This window comes from Exserohilum turcica, assembly GCF_000359705.1.
Source record: "Exserohilum turcica Et28A unplaced genomic scaffold SETTUscaffold_11, whole genome shotgun sequence".
Lineage (NCBI taxonomy): Eukaryota > Fungi > Ascomycota > Dothideomycetes > Pleosporales > Pleosporaceae > Exserohilum > Exserohilum turcicum.
In genome coordinates, this window is record NW_007359926.1 from 716,431 (window position 1) to 733,952 (window position 17,522).

Here is a 17,522-nt window from a genome sequence, read left to right on the forward strand (position 1 = left end):
CTCTATGATCCATTGAACAAGAGACTGCTCTTCGACAGCTGATAGCTTGCGATTGACGGAGGCTGTCTCTGATCGTGGCTTGGTACCGCGGAGGCGTCGTCGGAGCGTTGTTCGTGGAGCGTCGTATAGCATAGCAGCTTGGCGCTGGCTTACAACACGTTTTTCTTGAAGCGCGCGAGATGCTAGAAGAACTCTACCTTCACGAGAAGTCTGTACAGAGCGTTGTTGTCGCGGCATAGTGGTGGTTGTGGAGAGTATCGCGTCAGGTTTGGTGGGGTGGGCCACTTACTGATGTGGGCCGCTTACTGATAAAACACGTTAGCACAGGGACGTTTCACGGCAAACCCTCGCCGAGCAGCAAGACGTTACCGCAATCTGCAAATCCCAATCCTGCCTCTCTCGGAAGAACCGAGCCTGCACCTCTGCGTCATAAGGAAGCCTCTTGGCGTAAAAACATGTCCATCTGTGGGCGCCCACACACCCTGATGCTCGGGACATGCTTCTGCCCACCCATCGTCTCTAGCGGGCGCCTGCCCATGAGCTAAACGTGCCGACTTCCGGATGACTCAGCGCCCTCGCTCACATACATGGCCCCCCCCCCTTTCCATCTTACTCGTCTCGAGTCGTGCAATGCACGTCTAGGACACCATGTGCCAAGATGTGCCATGTATCCATGACATTGGCCGCCCGTCTAGCCACACCCACTAGCCACACCCACTAGCCACACCCACTAGCCACGCAAGGCACGCCCGACGCGTAATAACATCCTGCTATATATGTATACCTGCTCGCCCGCCCAGTCCTTTGCGCGCTGGAGCCATGCTCGTTCCGGTGTGGCGCATGCTGGGGCCTTGGTCCTGTGCCGCATCAGATGAAGCGTGGCTGAATGCCTCTTTCGGCGCATGATGCCAAGGGGTAAAAATGCCAGGGGCTGACGACCTGCCTGCATTTTGTTGTGGCGCATGACACGACTTGGCTGTGGCAGCTCCGCGGCCTTGACAATCACCACCACCACCACAACCACGTGGCTAGTCGACCACGCCCATTCAAAATTCCCATCTTATTGTGCTCGGGGTACACTATGTATTCTTCTTCGAATAATTATAATCGCATTTGTAGTCGTTTGCTCCCATGTGCTGCCCATCGCCCTCTTCAGGTAAACGGCCCCAATCTGATGCCATTATTGATTTTGCCTGCGATCAGACTGCCACATGTCACGTGGACTGCAGATCCCGCATGCTGCCCGCGATCGACAACGCAGGCAGAATACCGATTGAAAAAGTTTGTGCTCGACGATCGGTGCACAGAGTGACAAGGCACGCAGTCTTCACCGCCAAATTTTTTTTTCCCTTTGCGTGCTCCGTACATGTGTTCGATATCATCAAGGTCCGGACCAAAACCCGCGATCCATCTTGGCATGGCATGAGCTCTTCAGTCGCCGCCTACGTCACAGTCCTATGAGGTGATTCCAGTCGTTGATTCCAGAATGCATAAATCAATGTTTGTGGAGCAGAATTCCGGGCCCGGATTCTGGAGACAGCCCCATGTTGTGTGTGGTCCATGTTTGGTTATGTCACGAGGCTGCAGTATCGTGCGAGTAGCGAGAAAACCCAACAAGACGACGGAAAATTCTAGATGCAGGAAAGCCAAGGGGTATGGCCATGGCCAACAATGTCCTCAGCAACCCGCATCTGGATGATCCTGCATCATGTGGCAGTGCTGCCAAGTCAATCTGGATTGTGTATTAGCGAATAGAGAGGGTAGAAAAATTGCCAACTGGGGTAGCAACAAGTTCAACACCACCACGCGGAGCTCCAAGCCGCCACTCAGAACATCGGACATTGGCACTAATTTCCGGACAAAGCATGACAAACATGTGAGAAATGCCAAGAGAGTGCTGATTTCATACTAACCTTGGTGGGGGTCTAGATGTCTGCCCCATAGCCTGATTTAACGACTTGGGAGTCGTGGTCGTGAGTCTGGTAGACTACTTACTGGGGCTGACACGCTAAACTCCATAACATCAGCTGTACAGTATCCTGTCGTGCCATCGTGGAAAGGTGGCAGCAACGATGCATGATTTTTATTCCAAACATTCCGATGAGTATGTCTAGAGTCCGCCACTCGGACGCTGCGGTGTAGATGGACAGCATTTTCATTGCTGAATTTTTATTCCTGTCGAACAACCCGCAATCGAAAATTCCAAGAGCAGGTGTAAGACCTTGGCGCCAATGAGACGCGCCTGGGTTATCATGCCCATTTTCTTATGTGCATATTGGCATGTTGAGTGGTGGTTCGTGGTCGACGTGTTGATGGAACCCGGTTGCGCAGCTGAGCCACTTCCTTGATAGTACGCGGGGTCTCGTCAAGGTTGCTATATCACCTAAGCATTGGCGTGGGTGCGAAGAGCGCTGGACGCACATGGTGGGGTCGTCGATCGTAGTAGTTACTTCAGTCTTGTCAGTCTTTAGAGCGGTTGGATGCAGTGAGCCGTACTCGGTTGTTGAAATGTCGCATTGTGACCGAAGAGAGAGGTCGTGTCCCCTCGACGCATTGGAGTGGAGCGACCGAGGGCGCGTTTGCTGTAGGTAAGCAGGAGCTATGAGTCGTACTTGCCCAACACAGCATATGGGCTTGGTGATTACACTCAGCAGAAATAGCGCGGCAAGTTCCGTTTCCCTCCGTGTCAGTTCAAGTATGAAGACGACGTCTTGACTAGAGTATGAACAGAAAAGGGTTTTCCCAAAATGGTAAATTCCAGTAAACGAACCTGCCATCTTGTAGCAGCAACTCGGTGGAGGATATACCCCGGCATGCCCTGCTTCGTTTTTGAGCTTGCATTTTTTTTGACCCTCTACGTGAAATTCTTGCATGTCGTTTACATTAGGAGCCTGGTAGCATGCAAGGAAATTGACTTGTCAGTTCTCTCACATACAGCACTGATGCACACACGTATGATTGCCGCTGGCAGATATGATTCTTAGTACAACTCCAAATCCAGTCACACAGGGTGAGCATCAGTCATGACTAGGACGATTTGGCGACGACAGCAGCGTTTTGGTGGTGACTGGGATGTGATGCGTTGGCGCGACCGGATTGTAGCAGCTTGTGAGTCGTAGAATATCAATAGACAGCCGTACAACTACCGATCAAAGGGCCTGCCTCAGACCAAACGCCGGACAGAAAGTAGTTGGGTTGATGAGAGTCATGAACATGTGCATGGTGGCAGCAATATACCAACAGACAGCACGTGCACAACGTCTGACATGCAGCCCAACATGGCTGTAGCGTCTCCTAGGAGAAATAGGTGTATTCTTCTCGTTGCATTGATATTTCGCGCAACATGCAGCAAGTGCGCCGGATCGAGACGTGTGCGAATGGGCTATGGCGATATTTGCCTAGGGGCGTTGGACATGGCCGTTGTGAGCATGTCGGTCTCTCAGTGCTTGCTGAGTGCCCCCTCAGTACCATGGTTTTCGCAAAACGCACACCCACCCGCTCACGACGAGCACAACAGCAAGATTGAACGCAGCACCCCAAAGCTCGGTAGACCGCCTGCCAGAGTTGCAACCATGGCACCCGCAAAAACATGATGCTCGCCTTGCAGAGCTTCGGTGGTCGAGTCGAGAGCGACGCTAATTGGCGCACGGACCACAGCACACACCAGTGGAAATATTCGCTTAGCCAGTTGGTGGTATTGGAATCCGCTGCAACGAGCTCTTTCCTCACGACAACTAACCTCACAGCACACCGGAGTCGAGCAAAATGTCGACCTTCGAACCCGTCATTGTACGTACGCCCCGAATACACGAAGCCGCATATTTCTAGCGTGGGCAGCCGCACCTCGCCGCCGTGCCAGCTCGCGCTCCCGTCAACACCGCGGATATCACATTTCTCTCCATGGAGCCTCTCGCTGACAGCGCACCCAGGTCATCGACGGCAAGGGCCACTTGCTCGGTCGCCTCGCCAGCACCGTCGCCAAGCAGCTCCTCAACGGTCAGAAGATCGTCGTCGTGCGATGTGAGGCTCTTAACATCTCGGGCGAGTTCTTCCGCGCAAAGCGTACGTTCACCCACCGAACACGAGCAGACGACGCAGACAGCAGGCCACGGAGAAAGAATGCAATTGGAAAAAAGGGGGGTAGACACGGGACGTGGAACGGTTGTTGACGTGCATTGTGGCTGCTCTGGCGAAGCGCTCTCGGGACATTCCAAACAAAAAGGCAACAGCTGACAGCATCCTACAGTGAAGTACTCGGCTTTCCTGCGCAAGCAGACCCGTTACAACCCCACCCGTGGTGGTATGTCTTGCCCGTCCATGTGCCGCACGCTTGGTGTCAGGTTCTGAGCGTGTGTGCCATGTCGCCCGCGCCGTGCTAACCCGCTGTCCAGGTCCCTTCCACCTCCGCGCCCCCTCCAAGATGTTCTGGCGAACCGTCCGCGGCATGATTCCCCACAAGACTGCCCGTGGCCAGGCCGCCATGGAGCGCCTCAAGACCTTCGAGGGTGTCCCCGCCCCCTACGACAAGAAGAAGCGCGTCGTCGTCCCCCAGGCCCTGAGGGTACTGAGGCTCAAGCCCGGCCGCAAGTACTGCACTGTTGGCCGTCTCGGCCACGAATTCGGCTGGAAGTACCAAGACGTCGTCGCCCGGTATGTCGCAACGATCGTCACGCACCGTGTCATCCTGCTAACAAATTCTTTCACAGTCTCGAGGAGCGCAGGAAGGTCAAGGGCACCGCGTACTACGAGCGCAAGAAGGCCCTCCGAAGGCAGTTGGCCGAGGCCAAGAAGACGGCCAATGTGGACAGCGCAACCAAGGAGCAGCTTACCGCCCTCGGCTACTAGAAAACGGCAGTTGATGACCAGTGTCGGTTTCAGTGACGTGGTTCGGCGTGGATTGCATTTGGCTCATGGGATGTTTCTTTCCTCTACTATACTCCGACCATACGAAAGGGTGTCCAGGCTAAAAGAGCACATCAATACCAGTGTGCTTACGTGTTCATGGGTCTCTTTGCGGTCGGTCTGCTGTGTCTTCAGGTACTCTTCCGGCTAGAAGCAATACGAAATGAAAAATCACAGCTGATGTAAAGCATGGTGATGGCGTTGAGCGTTCAGCAATTAGACTGGTGGTATATGTGCTTAATCCAACTCGATCCCTTTCTGGCGGTGCATGTCCATTCGGCTGTCTGTCTGTGTATTAACATGCATGTCTCGCACAACCGTGCAAGACGACATACATGCCGAACCATTGTGGTCGGCGGAATGGATCAAGTGGCCGCGCGCCAGGCCAATCGCGCTTAACCTCGGCACTGACGTCGTCCCGCGTAGGATCCCTTCCCCAGATTCCCCCAAAGTCCGGCCCGTTGGCATGGACGCAGCCTGTCGACCGGCCTACTACATGTACTCTACGCATCCAGCTCTGTTGGCGCCTTCTGCTGTACTCAACCGGGAACCATATTATCCTTTCGTGTCCGCTTCGTTCCAAGGGGTATCAAAGTCGAGCCTGCACCCACGCCAATCATTCCATCGACGCGTAAGTTGCCTTTCGGACTTATCTCGCACTTGCACCCGCAGCGGACTGGCTCCGCATCCACGCGTCGATAGCTGCTTCAGCTCACCTTGGCCAGGCTTGTAGATCCACATTGCATCCTGCGTGCATATTAAAGCCTTTCGCGTTCCAATTGCTATCAATCACACATCATTCACCATGGAAAGCGCCAAAGACCGTCTTAAGCAGTTCGCGTCGCACTTTACCTCCGCAAACCCCGTTCCGGGTCCCCTAGCCATCCATCCCGGTGACAGCCATGAATACCACCACCGACACAATTTCCACACACTCAGCCCAACATGGTTTCTCTGGCGAGCCGCGCAGATCGAGCCCGATGCTACGGCAATTTACCACAAGACAGCCAACAACAAGATCTTGCGACGTTCCTATGCGGAAGCTGCGGATCGCGCACGAGGACTGGCATACTACCTGAGAAAGCATGGCTACAAAAGGGTGGGTATACTGGCGACCAATACCCCAGCATTCCTGGAGAGCATATTTGGGATTGCAGCAGCCGGGGCCGTAAGCGTGGCTATCAACTATCGGCTCAAGCATGATGACATTAGCTACATCTTTCAGCACTCGGATGTGGATATGATTATTGTGGACGCGGAGTTTGTGGGCTTGCTCGATGACTACAAAAAGGCAAAGCCGAATGTGCCAATTTTGGTAGACACGGATACCGATGCCACCGAGGGCCAGCTCTCAGGACCCTTTGACGACGCGGTGCTGGAGGGACTGAAGTACGACATTGAACAAGGGGGTAAAGGGTGGGAAAACCTCGAGTCGCAAGCAAAGAACGAAGAGGATGTCATTGCGCTCGCATATACCAGTGGAACTACGGCCAGACCAAAGGGAGTTGAATACACGCATCGCGGCGTCTATCTTGCTGCCATGGGCAACATTATTGAATCCGGCCTCAACTACTACAAAGGCCGCGCAAAGTATCTCTGGACGCTGCCCATGTTCCACGCCACGGGCTGGACATTTCCCTGGTCCATCACCGCCGTTCGCGGCACACATTACTGTCTTCGCAAGATCGATTACCCAGAGATCTGGCGCTTGCTCAAGGAAGAAGGCATTACGCACTTCAACGCCGCACCCACCGTCAACACGCTCCTGTGTGCAGCAAAGGAAGCGGAGCGCTTACCCCAACCCGTGCGCGTGACCGTAGCAGCTTCACCACCCTCAGCCTGGCTCTTTGAACAGATGTCTAACTTGAACCTCAACCCCGTCCACGTCTACGGCTTGACCGAAACATACGGACCCATTACAAAGGGCTACCACATGCCGGAATGGGATACCCTACCTGAAAAGGAAAAGTACAGCCGCATGGCACGCCAGGGCCACGGATTCATTGTAAGCCAGGCGCTGCGCGTTATCAAGCCTGAGCAGCCTGCAGGCGTGTTAATCGACGTGGAACGCGACGGCAAGGAGATTGGCGAAATCATTTTCTCCGGCAACATCTGCGCAAAGGGGTACTACAAAGATGCCGAGGCGACGGAGAAGCTGTGGGAAGGCGGATGGCTGCACACTGGCGATCTCGCTGTCTGGCATGAGGACGGCGCGGTTCAGATTTTGGATCGCGCTAAGGATATTATTATCAGTGGTACGCTGCTCTTTCCTCTTGGCCTGTTTTCTACCCACGAAACATGTGCTGCTTATGTACAATAACTAACCCTCTCTCTTCTTATAGGTGGCGAAAACATATCATCCGTCGCTCTTGAGGCAATGCTCTCTACGCACCCGGCCATTCTGGAAGTCGGCGTCTGCGCAGTGCCCGATTCGCACTGGGGAGAGCGCCCAAAGGCCTTTGTGACGACCAAGGATGGCAGTGCTGACAGCCAGACGCTTGGCGCAGAGGTGATTCAGTGGGCAAAGGAGAACAGCAATATTAGCAGGTTCATGGTGCCAAGGGAAGTTGTTGTTGTCAAGGAACTGCCCAAGACGAGCACGGGCAAGATTCAGAAGAACGTGTTGAGGGAGTGGGCGAAGACGGGCAAGGTGGAGTAAATGGCGGAGGTAGATAGGTACAGACACTGGACATGTGTGGCTAGACTTGATTTGAACGTATGCGATGTTTTGTGTTTTGTAACACTGGTTTGAATACGCAATTGTGCAGAAAAAAGATGTAATTCTTACATTGTAGCATATATATCGAGCTGGGATCTAAGGTATCTAAACCGCGCTAAAGATGATCAAACATATAATGGTGTAAGAAAGAGGTTCTCCCGCACTTTTCCCGACTCTAGTTCTTGAAGAAAAAAAAGTAAAAGAAATACTGCATCTACCTCTTCTTCTCCATCTCCGCCTTCTTAGCAGCAGCCTTTTTGGCCTTCTCCCTCCTGCCCATGGCGGCCTCAGCACCAATGCCACCAAACACAAGTCCAACACCGACCCACTGCATGCTTGTAATCTCGTGTCCAAACCACCAGACGCTCCAGACCATTGTGAGCATCTTCCTGGTCACGGTAACCGTAACCAGCAAGAGACTGCTGAAATGGGCGAGGGTGTGGAAGATGAAAACCTGGCCGATAGCGCCGCACGCGGAAAACATGAGCACGTCCCAGCCGACAGAGGGATACGTAGTGATGAAGTTGAGAGCAGACGAGAGTTCGTCGGTCGCAAGGCCAAGCGAAGCCGCAAGCGGAGTCGACGCAAGCAGAGGCGTGATAAGCAGATACGAGACGGTTAGCGCCGTGGACATGATGTTCTGCGCGCACATCATCTGGGGACCGGTAAAGCCCTTGAATGTGGTGAAGATGTGGTCTTGGACGGTATTCGTGAGGCCGTCGAAGAGCAGGTTCACGCCTAGCAGCACAAGACCGATTGTCTGGGACGCCTCAGCGTTCACAGCACCGCTTTTCTTCGCGGCCTTCTTCGCAGTCGACGGGCTGTACAGCGTAAAGACGGCAACGCCGAGCGTCACGAAGCCGATGACGGCGTATTTATACAGCGGGTACCTCTTCTGAAAGAGCGAGATATGCAGGAACATTACGGGCAGCAGTTTACAGCTCTTAGCGAGGATAAACGTCACGTAGTCGATGTGCTTGAGGCTTGCGTAGCCAAAGGGCGAGGCGAGCGACGAGGTGATGGCGATGCCGAGGAGGGGCACGAGAATGGCGCGCGAGGGGAAGATGGGTAGGACTTTGCGCACGCCCGTCTTGGGGTCCTTGGACGCGGACAGAAAGAGGTATGCGAGACCCGTTATGGCGGCGAAGGCAGACTGCACCGTGTTGAGGAAGATGGAGTAGGTGAAGCGCTCGTTTCGAGGGCCGTGGCTCGTCGTCGTTAGGCGCTCTTGGATCCATGCCCATGTCATGCTGCGATGCGCTCTATCAGCTTCTTCTTCTTCATCTTCGTCGCCAATCGTCGCGCGGCGCCCACGCCCATACTTACAAGCTTCCGTAGATACCAGCGACACAAATGACCAGCTGGAACAACCCCGCTTCTTTCTGCTCTTGCGGATTCCGCGCATGCAGCTCGGCCTGCTCTTCCAGCTTCTGCTCAATCGAGTGCACCGCATCGTCTAGACGGTGATGCGCATTTCCGTTTGCGTGGCCGTTGGTCTCGTTGGCCTTGCGGCGCACTGCTTGTGCCATGCTGAATGCGCTGTGCCGTGGATTTGAGAAGACGGTCGAGCTGAGGAAGTAGACTTGGGGTGTGTGTGTAATAGGGATGTCTTCGGGGAATAAAGGAGTGTATTTATTTAGGCGGCGTGGAAACAAGCGCTCGAGCGACAGCGACAGCGACAAGTAATGAAAAGAAAGCAGAAGAAAAGTAGAGAAAGGCTGTGTCGCGCAGATACAAAAAAAGGCCCGCCAATAACAAGCTACACACACTTGACGCAGAACCAGAGTGACCACCTGTCCCCTTCAGGCCATGCAATTTAATTTCGTCTTGAACATGACGGAAAAGGTTCAACCGTGGCTTCATCCCAGCTTCTCCCGGAGTTAAGACGGAGAACGCTAGAAGAGCGTGTTTCCGTTTTAGGGGTTCAGCTCGCAGAACACGCTAAGCTACATTGGGGTCTATGCGCTCCGCGTTCTCTCCCTTCGTTGCATCAACAGCCAAATGGAGCCCAAATTGCGCCTTTGAGCTTTGAAATACTACGGCCACCGATCCCGCCTCGCAATGGGATATTTCTTCAGAAATCTTACTGAGCGGAATCGACAAGTCCATCTACTTGGGCAACTAATTCCTACAGCTACAGCAGCTGACTAGCAAAACCTTCATCGTTGGGTGGGCCGAGTCTCTTACTACGGCAAATTATATATATAATCTAGCTATTGCCGACTCTGTGTTTTCCGAAATCGCAGCAACAAGAGTACCCCAGGTCTCAATGTTGTCGTCTAGCTCCAGCCCTGTACCGTGCGGTACTTGAGATACATCTCGGAGGAATGGACAGACCTGCCCTCCCATTTCAAGGTGTAGCCAGATGCAACGACTTGGTAACAGTAGTTTTGATGCTGGCCATGATCTCAGACCACTTACTGGTTATATGTCTGCTCAATAATCCAAAATCCATTGATTTTCGCTGATGGACATTTCGCCTGGCTTTTGTAGCTCGGAGCGGCCGCTCTAATCTTGTTATATTTGTAGCCTGTATTCCAGTTCTCACCACTAGTGAGATTACAGCTGAACATGAAACCTAGTATTGCGTTGAGGGTTGAACGTGTGTGTGTTAATATGCAGATTTTATAAGCAGCATCCTGTAACTAAGGCTTGTGAAGCTTATGTAAACTGTCATCACGAAAGTCTTGTAAGATGGCTTGGATACACTAATCGTAATGGGTTGACCCGACTGATTGGTTCTGCATTCTGATTATGAGAAGCTGACTGATGCAAGTGGTACAGATAGCTGCCTCTATTACAGTTGAATAATGGAAGCATCTCAAATGATCACCCGGATTCGCTCTCAATAGTAAAGAGAGAATGCTTGCTCAAGCCGAATTCTGAAGTAAGAAAGCTGTATAGCTCACCAATGAGCAATCTGCTTTCATTCTTCTCTCCAAGGCAGCCACTAGGTGGTGGAACGAAGCAGCTCTTTTGATACAGCTAATCTCGTACGTCTTGGTCGCTAAAATTTCTTTCGTGATAGGTGTCAGCTGGCGTCATTCCTGTAAGCTGTCGGGGCAGGCCTGTCCAAGAGCACACCAATTTGTCGATATAGTGAGATTAACTTTGAATACAAACCATTATTCATCTAACCCACATCCCGGATATTGCTACAAGGCCGACGCGTCAACTCCGCCAGATCCGTTGAGGGAGCGGAAATCCGCCTTACGGGTAACTCCTGCAGCAAACGCCAGGACTTGGGCCAGACATTGCCTCTGATCTAGTAATTCTACGGAGACAACTCGCTCAGTAATTAGTCTGACTTGAAGTAGTAGCATGTCACCCACAGACAGGGCCTGCTTCCACATTGGTGATTCGCGACAGATGATTACGACCGACGCTACCGCTCTAACGAGCCGCGAGCTAAATGCAGCGGTCCGTAGCGGGACCACAGCTCCTCTGCTGTAGTGCAGCCGTTGAGTCCCATCCACTACGCCAAAATACGTGTAGCTGTTCTTACATTCCGCCAGGCGTCACCCCGGCACACCAAGCGTAACGGTCGGCGATCATGCTAAGGGCCTGCGAGATCCTAGCTGCATGTTAGTTGCTCAAGAAAACATGCTGAAGTGTACTTTAAGAAAGAAGTGTTTCGTATGTAGTGCCCTGTTTAGAATCTTCCTATTTGTGCAAGAAGTAACAGTAGTATACTGGGCTTTTACAATGTCGCTAGGTAGTCGCTGGCTCAGAATTCATGCGTATAAGATGGTGTGGTAGAGAAAAAAGATTCGGGGAATGATTTCAGAGATTGGTCATGGTCTTGAAAATAGAGTTGTTCAGAGCCCTTGGAAGCTCCCGCGAGCTTCCGGTAAGACGGCACGGATTTCAACTTCTGCGACAGACGGAATTTTATTATCGTCTGGACGATGCATTGTGGAATGACTTGGGAAGAAAAGCAATTTTCAGGGGAATGCCAATTATTCAAAACCCAAAACTCTCAACAAATAGACATGAATAACAAGGGCAATATTGGTAAAGTACATGTTAGGTCATCTGTAGTGTCTGAAGCATAGCAAGATGCCCATTTCACGAAGTGGTAATATTTTAGTACGCAGCGTATAGAGGGGCAGATTAGTGATACTAAGTGGGCCTAGTCAGACTAGACTATGACTAGGGGGTATTATTTCAATCGATATGCGCTACTCGCGCCACACGCCAACCGGAGGTTGGCGTGTGGCGCGAGTAGCGTGTAAATCATCTGTCTGAGTTGAAGCTCTTTGTTGAAGTACGTCTTAATATAATACATGTTTTTTTTAGGACAAGGAAAATCAGATACATGTTTCACTTTGACACTCGACAATACTATAGCGTTGGCGTGAGTGACGTGCACTAGTAGAGGCCTGGCCTAAGAATCAGAGTCACTTATCCAAGAAAATCTCACCGAGACAAGCCCTTTAGTAAAGCCTAGATCTATTACCCGGCAGTGCATTGCACTATATGTTCTTGGCAATGGTTCCAGTACATGTCATCAATACGATGTGTTGATACGACAAGTCAGTATTTTGCTCATTTAATATCCGAGGGCTACACCGTTCCTAATACTCTTGCTCTCTTCAAGAAGTAGTCTTTTATCCTTGGTAAAAAAATAGCCTTTTTCTCTCTCTACCTGAGACCAAAGGGATAAACACTTTCAAAATGCAATTCCACTTTCTCAACATCCTTGCCGTCGCATTGCCTCTTATGGGCTCTGCATCTGCCTGGGCGAACCTCATATCAAAGTGCGGAGTGAGGCCACCGGATGTACGTCTATCTTTTGGCTGCTGCATCAAAGGCTATGCTGATATGAAGAAACTAGGGAGCCGGGAACTGTGATCCTGTCGACGCGGCCAAGTGCACATCAAATCCAATTATCGCTGGAACTGTAAGTTGAGAAAGCTTATCTAAACGTCTGTTGAGCGGATGAACTGATAGTGGATCAGTGTCCTTACAGCCAATACAAATTCATCTCAGCATGGGCAAGACCTGATAAAGGTTGTGATTGTTATTTTAACTAGTCTGGAAAGAGAAAACAGGTTCAGAAGAGGAGATTGAATAAGAATATCGAGAAACTTCACAGAGATGTTAATGACAAGAGCGCACTGATGGATGCTAAGTTAAAGTTCATGCGACGCGCATTAGCTCCGCGGTTTTGGCGCAATGACTGGTCAATCTAATTCTTCGACCCCTCTGCCTGCTCGCCGCAATAAACTTGCGCCATATTAAATTTCGAAGACAGATTCTTGCTAATAAGCACCGAGTGGGAGACCTATTTTTGATATATAACCTGCGTGAATGTCCTTATGTGTTCAAGCCCTCCCCTCTACCTCTACCTGCTTCTTAGCAACCCCACCCCTGCCTAACTTGTACCTGCTTACCAGTATAGTATAGACTTACAGGCAGGGCGATGGGTATTCGGGACATGATACTGAATGTAACAATAAGGCATCGATTTATGGTATATATAGGGTAGCTAACGAAGAAGCAACTTGAATAGCTTGAGTTAAGACGAAGAACGTCATAACCGGTATGGAGATAGCCCGCTCAGCCCGCTAATCTATATTAGGGCTTTAAGACCTTACATCGACTTTTATCGCAAATTTCCCTGGGCTTGTTTCCACAACCCAACGAGTTTGGGTTGCGTCAAGCGACTGATTAAATGCTTCTTTGATCAATCCTCTTCCAACGCGCCTATCTGCTACCACATTTACATGCGCATAGGTGTGCCGGTTTTGGGCGTTACCGAGCTGCGCTTGGAGATTGACATACGGCACGCCTGTGTCATCTTTTGGTTCTTTAAAACAGCCCTGCGACGTAACTTTAGTAGTTATTTCTTGTTCTTGAGGAATCTGTTTACCTGACGATCGATGGTCGCATGCGTGAGTTCCTCGCTGCCAATTGCATCTTCCAGTTCTGGATTTCTTCGCATATCCTCTCTGGAAATGCTGACGACCTGCGGGGATCCTCCCTGAGAGCTGAGTATATCCTCTTGAAATCCACCCCTGGTGTCGTTGATCATCCATTCCAACACGACGAGCTGGCGGCGGGTTGGTGCAGTGATGTTTCCGTTATCGCCCATTGTAGAAAAATTTTGTCTGCGGCAGTAGAAAGATGATGTCTGCTTCACAGCAACAAGTACGCACATGCAGTATTTATAGCTGTGTAGCTCAGCCTTCTTGAGCAATGACATTGTTCCATAACGTTATGGACGCCACATGATTTGGTGACAGATGACTTCTTTTTGTGGAGGTGGCGGAGCAAAATCAAGCCTAGCTGTAGTCATCACAGCTGAAAGTGGTCATGGGTTAGTTTACGAACTTCCAAAAAAGAACGTTTCATATCCGCTAGCCACTGTTGCCATGTATGTGGACCAAGGCCTGGATGCTCGTGGCGCTCCTAGAATACAGAGATAAGAATTAACCGACTGCTGCATTGAGCATCTCAGCTGGGTCTGTTGGCCACAAGACGCAGCTACGCGCCCTGGTTAGCTACACATTGCTGACTTGCTTTTTGAATGACCAGTAAGAATACCCAAATGAAATATTGAATCAAGTCATGACGCAAGATGTTCCCCGCCCTCAGCTGCTCGGAATCCGCCACATATCAACAAATCAGCTTCTTACAACGTTTCATAGTACTCAATTCTTATGCAAAATGGCTATACGGGTACTCTCCTGTGGTTTCTTTTGTTTCTGCTCTTGTGGCACATGCTGTGGCAATCAAAATAGCCAAGTTATTGGTAGTACAGTACAGCAGTGGCACCTAGTTTTTGAACCTTCAAAACTAACAGCAGAGAATGTTGAAAGTTACAGAAGTTGGATGAAAATCATTTCCCTAAAACCGTAAAGTATCTCCATTCAATAATAACCCCACGCGATAACTGCAGCTGTTCGCGGTTATGATGCTTCTAGGGCCTTTAGGCCAACCATGTAAAGCCCAAAACCAACCTTCTGGTCAATACTAAGAGACCCATACCCAGTACCAGCTTTGATGAGTGAATCCTTGTCTGCGGGAAAGTTGTATTTCATCCAGGTATCGTACTTGTCGATATTTGTTCCCTGATCATATTTGTTCTTCCAATAATAGTTCTCTATGGCCTGTGCCATGGAGTTGTTGTCAGGATCCATCAATGCCTCTAACAAGGTAATTCGTATCTGTTCATGATCCTTCAGGATGTCTCCAGATGGTGGTAGCGCGGTAGATGGCTGATCGATCTTTCGCCAGGCCACAACATCGACGTCCTTTATGAGACCATCCAGAGTTACAAGCCTGTGTTGCTATAGAAATCGTTAATTCCGGAAATTTTGAGTGAATGGGCTTTCTACTTACATTCATGAGTCGCCACATCTTGTAATCCTTAACTGTACTGGCCCAGGCAGGTGGACTTCCCAGAAGTGAGTAATAGTGCGGTTGATCAGGATATAGTGCATACTTACTTCGAACAGAGTAACGTATCTCCTCCACGAGCATTCCAAGTCAAATGCGCGTCCTGGAGAAGCGATGCTACACCAGTCTCGGTAACTGTCGACTCTACCTTGGCGACGTTGATTCCACCGCTGGCTTTTGGTGTTTGAATACTCAAACCTGCAGCTATGCGGGTTCGATCTTTGACCTGCTCCAGCGATGACTGTTCTTTGGAAGAGACATTGCGAGTGCTATGCAAATAGCCACCAAGCGTAAATTTGGTTACGAATATCTTGCCTGATAGATTGGTACATGGTCAGACAAGTAAGATGCAGATAAATCATCGATGAGAAACATACCGTAGGTGCGGAAAAATCGTGCTTGTGAAGCATCATCTGTAATGTGCATCGCATCCGCTCGGCACTCATCTGTTAGTACTAGACATTCCGGGTCGAGTTCCACGACAACACGGGGAAACTAAAGATCTTGTTAGTTTAATGTCAATTTTGATATTGCCATAAAAAACTTGAGCTTACGTTGTATGTAGCGACCAAAGAATCCACGCTGGTACTAGTGGACGTTGAGCTCACAGTGGAGTGCTCCTTCTCAAATGATGCTGTGACAGTGGCTGGAATAGAAGCGGCACCACCTCCACTTTGAATACATGAGTATGTGATAGATTATCTGGTAATTTGATTTGAACGCGACTTACAGGCTTCCGCCAACGGCAACAGAATCAAACCCTTCTTTTATAAGCGTGTGCTGAAACTGGGTTCTGATCTCAACAATGCCAACTGATGCGTCGTCATCGATGTAAAAAGGTGGGATTGCGGGAACCTAATATGTAAATGCCAAAATCTATTTAGGATGATTTTTTGGATTCTTACTTTGACTTGAGTGCTATCAGAACCACTGGTACCAGGTACACCAACTGGGCCAGCGCCACGCAAGTTGAAAGCTTGTCATTTCTTTAGCAAGATGTATGATGGTGGGGGAAACTACCGACCTGGCTTTCTGGCCTTCACGAGTATAGGCCTCGCGTCGTTAGCACCAGACCACTGGTAAAAGTATCCATGTAGAACACGGTTGTTTCTGAACACAGCGTCCCATTGGGTCCCGTCCAAATCTCCTGGCTCAAGGTAGGCTTTGGAGCCCGCGTTAGTAGCATAATTGCCAGACAAAGCTGCCAGGTTCTTGTCAGAGAATGTGGGCAATTTTCCTGGCGCCAGTTCGCCTTTGCTGATCGAATCCAGCATTTTGGATAAACTATCGTTCGTAATTGGCGGCAATGGGATAAGAGGAGCTGTCGCTGTAGCAACATTTGTCACTTGTACCCTGAAGGTTTGAATACCAGGCTCTGCAGCCGCAGGTTTTGAAGCATCAGGTTTTGAAGCATCAGGTTTTGGAGCATCAGGTTTTGGAGCATCGGGCTTTGGAGGCTCAGAGCCCCCAGCAGGCGGGGATGGTTGTGCCTTGTTGGCTTGAAGTATCTTTTGGCCCTGATCTTGTAAGCAAGAATGACTGGCTCGTGCCAAGTGTAAACCTACCTCGGCTTGCAGTGACATATAATATGCCAGTGTAGTGGCATCGTCGACTTTGCTTTTGCCGTCAATGGTGAAGAAAAACTTATCTGGCCTAGAAGCGAGTTTAGCAGAGTAACGAGAGTTGGATTTACTAGATGTTATAGCATACACTGCACTTTTGTTCCGGATCATCGATAGTATGATCTTTGTCACGTCGCCTTGCTCCAGGTCGGAGCTGGGAAAAGATGGGAAGGACGTGCCAACTGGCCCGTCCACCACGATGTGAAATTTAGGTGACGCCATGTTACAGAGAGTGTAATAGAGTTTTCGAGAGTGGAAGGTGACAGCCAGAGAGTATGAATCTTGGACAATGCTGGGGCGGCCTTCAGTACTTGTCGAAAGCCTGAAAACTCATGACGAGGGGTATTTGAACGAGCTCTGGCCCGGCTTAGCTGAACAATGTAACGGCACGCATGCACACTGCCTTCCGTACCCCTGTGCTATGATAGGTATTATGCAGAGATGTCAACAATCAAGCCAAGCCAAGCTCCAGCTTGGCTTGCCTCAGCTTGATAGGCAAAAGCAAAACTGTCAGCTTGGCTTGGCTTGACTCAGCTTGGCTTGGTGTATCAAGCCAGCTTGATTGATGAGCTTGATGAGCTTGATGGTCATAGCGTCTTTTTCAAAGCTAGTTAAGTAGATAATATTAGCTATAGCTACAGCGACTATTCTTGGTGTTGAGTTTCGCTATCACTATTGATATCGCTATCCCACTTACTCAGCTCATACAACGTCTCTATACTATCATCACTTATAGTGACTTTTGAGCTAATATTATCGTTGCCTAAACCAGCTTTACGCCACCGTCGTACGCACTGTATCGCCGCCAAAAGCTGCGGTTGCATGCCTCGTCGGCGAGGCTCTAGTAGATCCCCAAGCTCACTGAACATGCGCTC

At 50.3% G+C, this 17,522-nt stretch overlaps 5 protein-coding genes across 5 annotated transcripts; 2 read left to right on the forward strand and 3 right to left on the reverse strand.

The window, feature by feature from the left end:
- Window positions 1–3,765: 3,765 nt before the first annotated feature.
- On the forward strand, window positions 3,766–7,561 carry SETTUDRAFT_158798 (uncharacterized protein; the record flags this gene model as incomplete). Its single annotated transcript, XM_008023890.1, has 8 exons — window positions 3,766–3,789; window positions 3,930–4,062; window positions 4,247–4,300; window positions 4,392–4,650; window positions 4,707–4,800; window positions 5,080–5,084; window positions 5,842–7,157; window positions 7,245–7,561. 8 exons carry the CDS (start codon window positions 3,766–3,768, stop codon window positions 7,559–7,561), a joined length of 2,202 nt encoding a protein of 733 aa, XP_008022081.1.
- A 274-nt stretch (window positions 7,562–7,835) lies between these two features.
- SETTUDRAFT_158799 (uncharacterized protein) lies at window positions 7,836–9,150 on the reverse strand (the record flags this gene model as incomplete). Its single annotated transcript, XM_008023891.1, has 2 exons — window positions 7,836–8,871; window positions 8,948–9,150. The coding sequence occupies 2 exons, from the start codon at window positions 9,148–9,150 to the stop codon at window positions 7,836–7,838; spliced, it is 1,239 nt and encodes a 412-aa protein (XP_008022082.1).
- A 3,148-nt stretch (window positions 9,151–12,298) lies between these two features.
- Window positions 12,299–12,629, forward strand: SETTUDRAFT_25469 (uncharacterized protein; the record flags this gene model as incomplete). The annotated part of the gene is made up of 3 exons (XM_008023639.1): window positions 12,299–12,403; window positions 12,459–12,524; window positions 12,594–12,629. 3 exons carry the CDS (start codon window positions 12,299–12,301, stop codon window positions 12,627–12,629), a joined length of 207 nt encoding a protein of 68 aa, XP_008021830.1.
- A 580-nt stretch (window positions 12,630–13,209) lies between these two features.
- On the reverse strand, window positions 13,210–13,718 carry SETTUDRAFT_36838 (uncharacterized protein; the record flags this gene model as incomplete). Its single annotated transcript, XM_008023693.1, has 2 exons — window positions 13,210–13,446; window positions 13,497–13,718. 2 exons carry the CDS (start codon window positions 13,716–13,718, stop codon window positions 13,210–13,212), a joined length of 459 nt encoding a protein of 152 aa, XP_008021884.1.
- Window positions 13,719–14,797: 1,079 nt separating this feature from the next.
- SETTUDRAFT_103556 (uncharacterized protein) lies at window positions 14,798–16,869 on the reverse strand (the record flags this gene model as incomplete). The annotated part of the gene is made up of 9 exons (XM_008023892.1): window positions 14,798–15,023; window positions 15,076–15,340; window positions 15,403–15,520; window positions 15,580–15,697; window positions 15,756–15,880; window positions 15,976–16,001; window positions 16,050–16,236; window positions 16,363–16,678; window positions 16,736–16,869. The coding sequence occupies 9 exons, from the start codon at window positions 16,867–16,869 to the stop codon at window positions 14,798–14,800; spliced, it is 1,515 nt and encodes a 504-aa protein (XP_008022083.1).
- Between the last annotated feature and the right edge of the window lie 653 nt (window positions 16,870–17,522).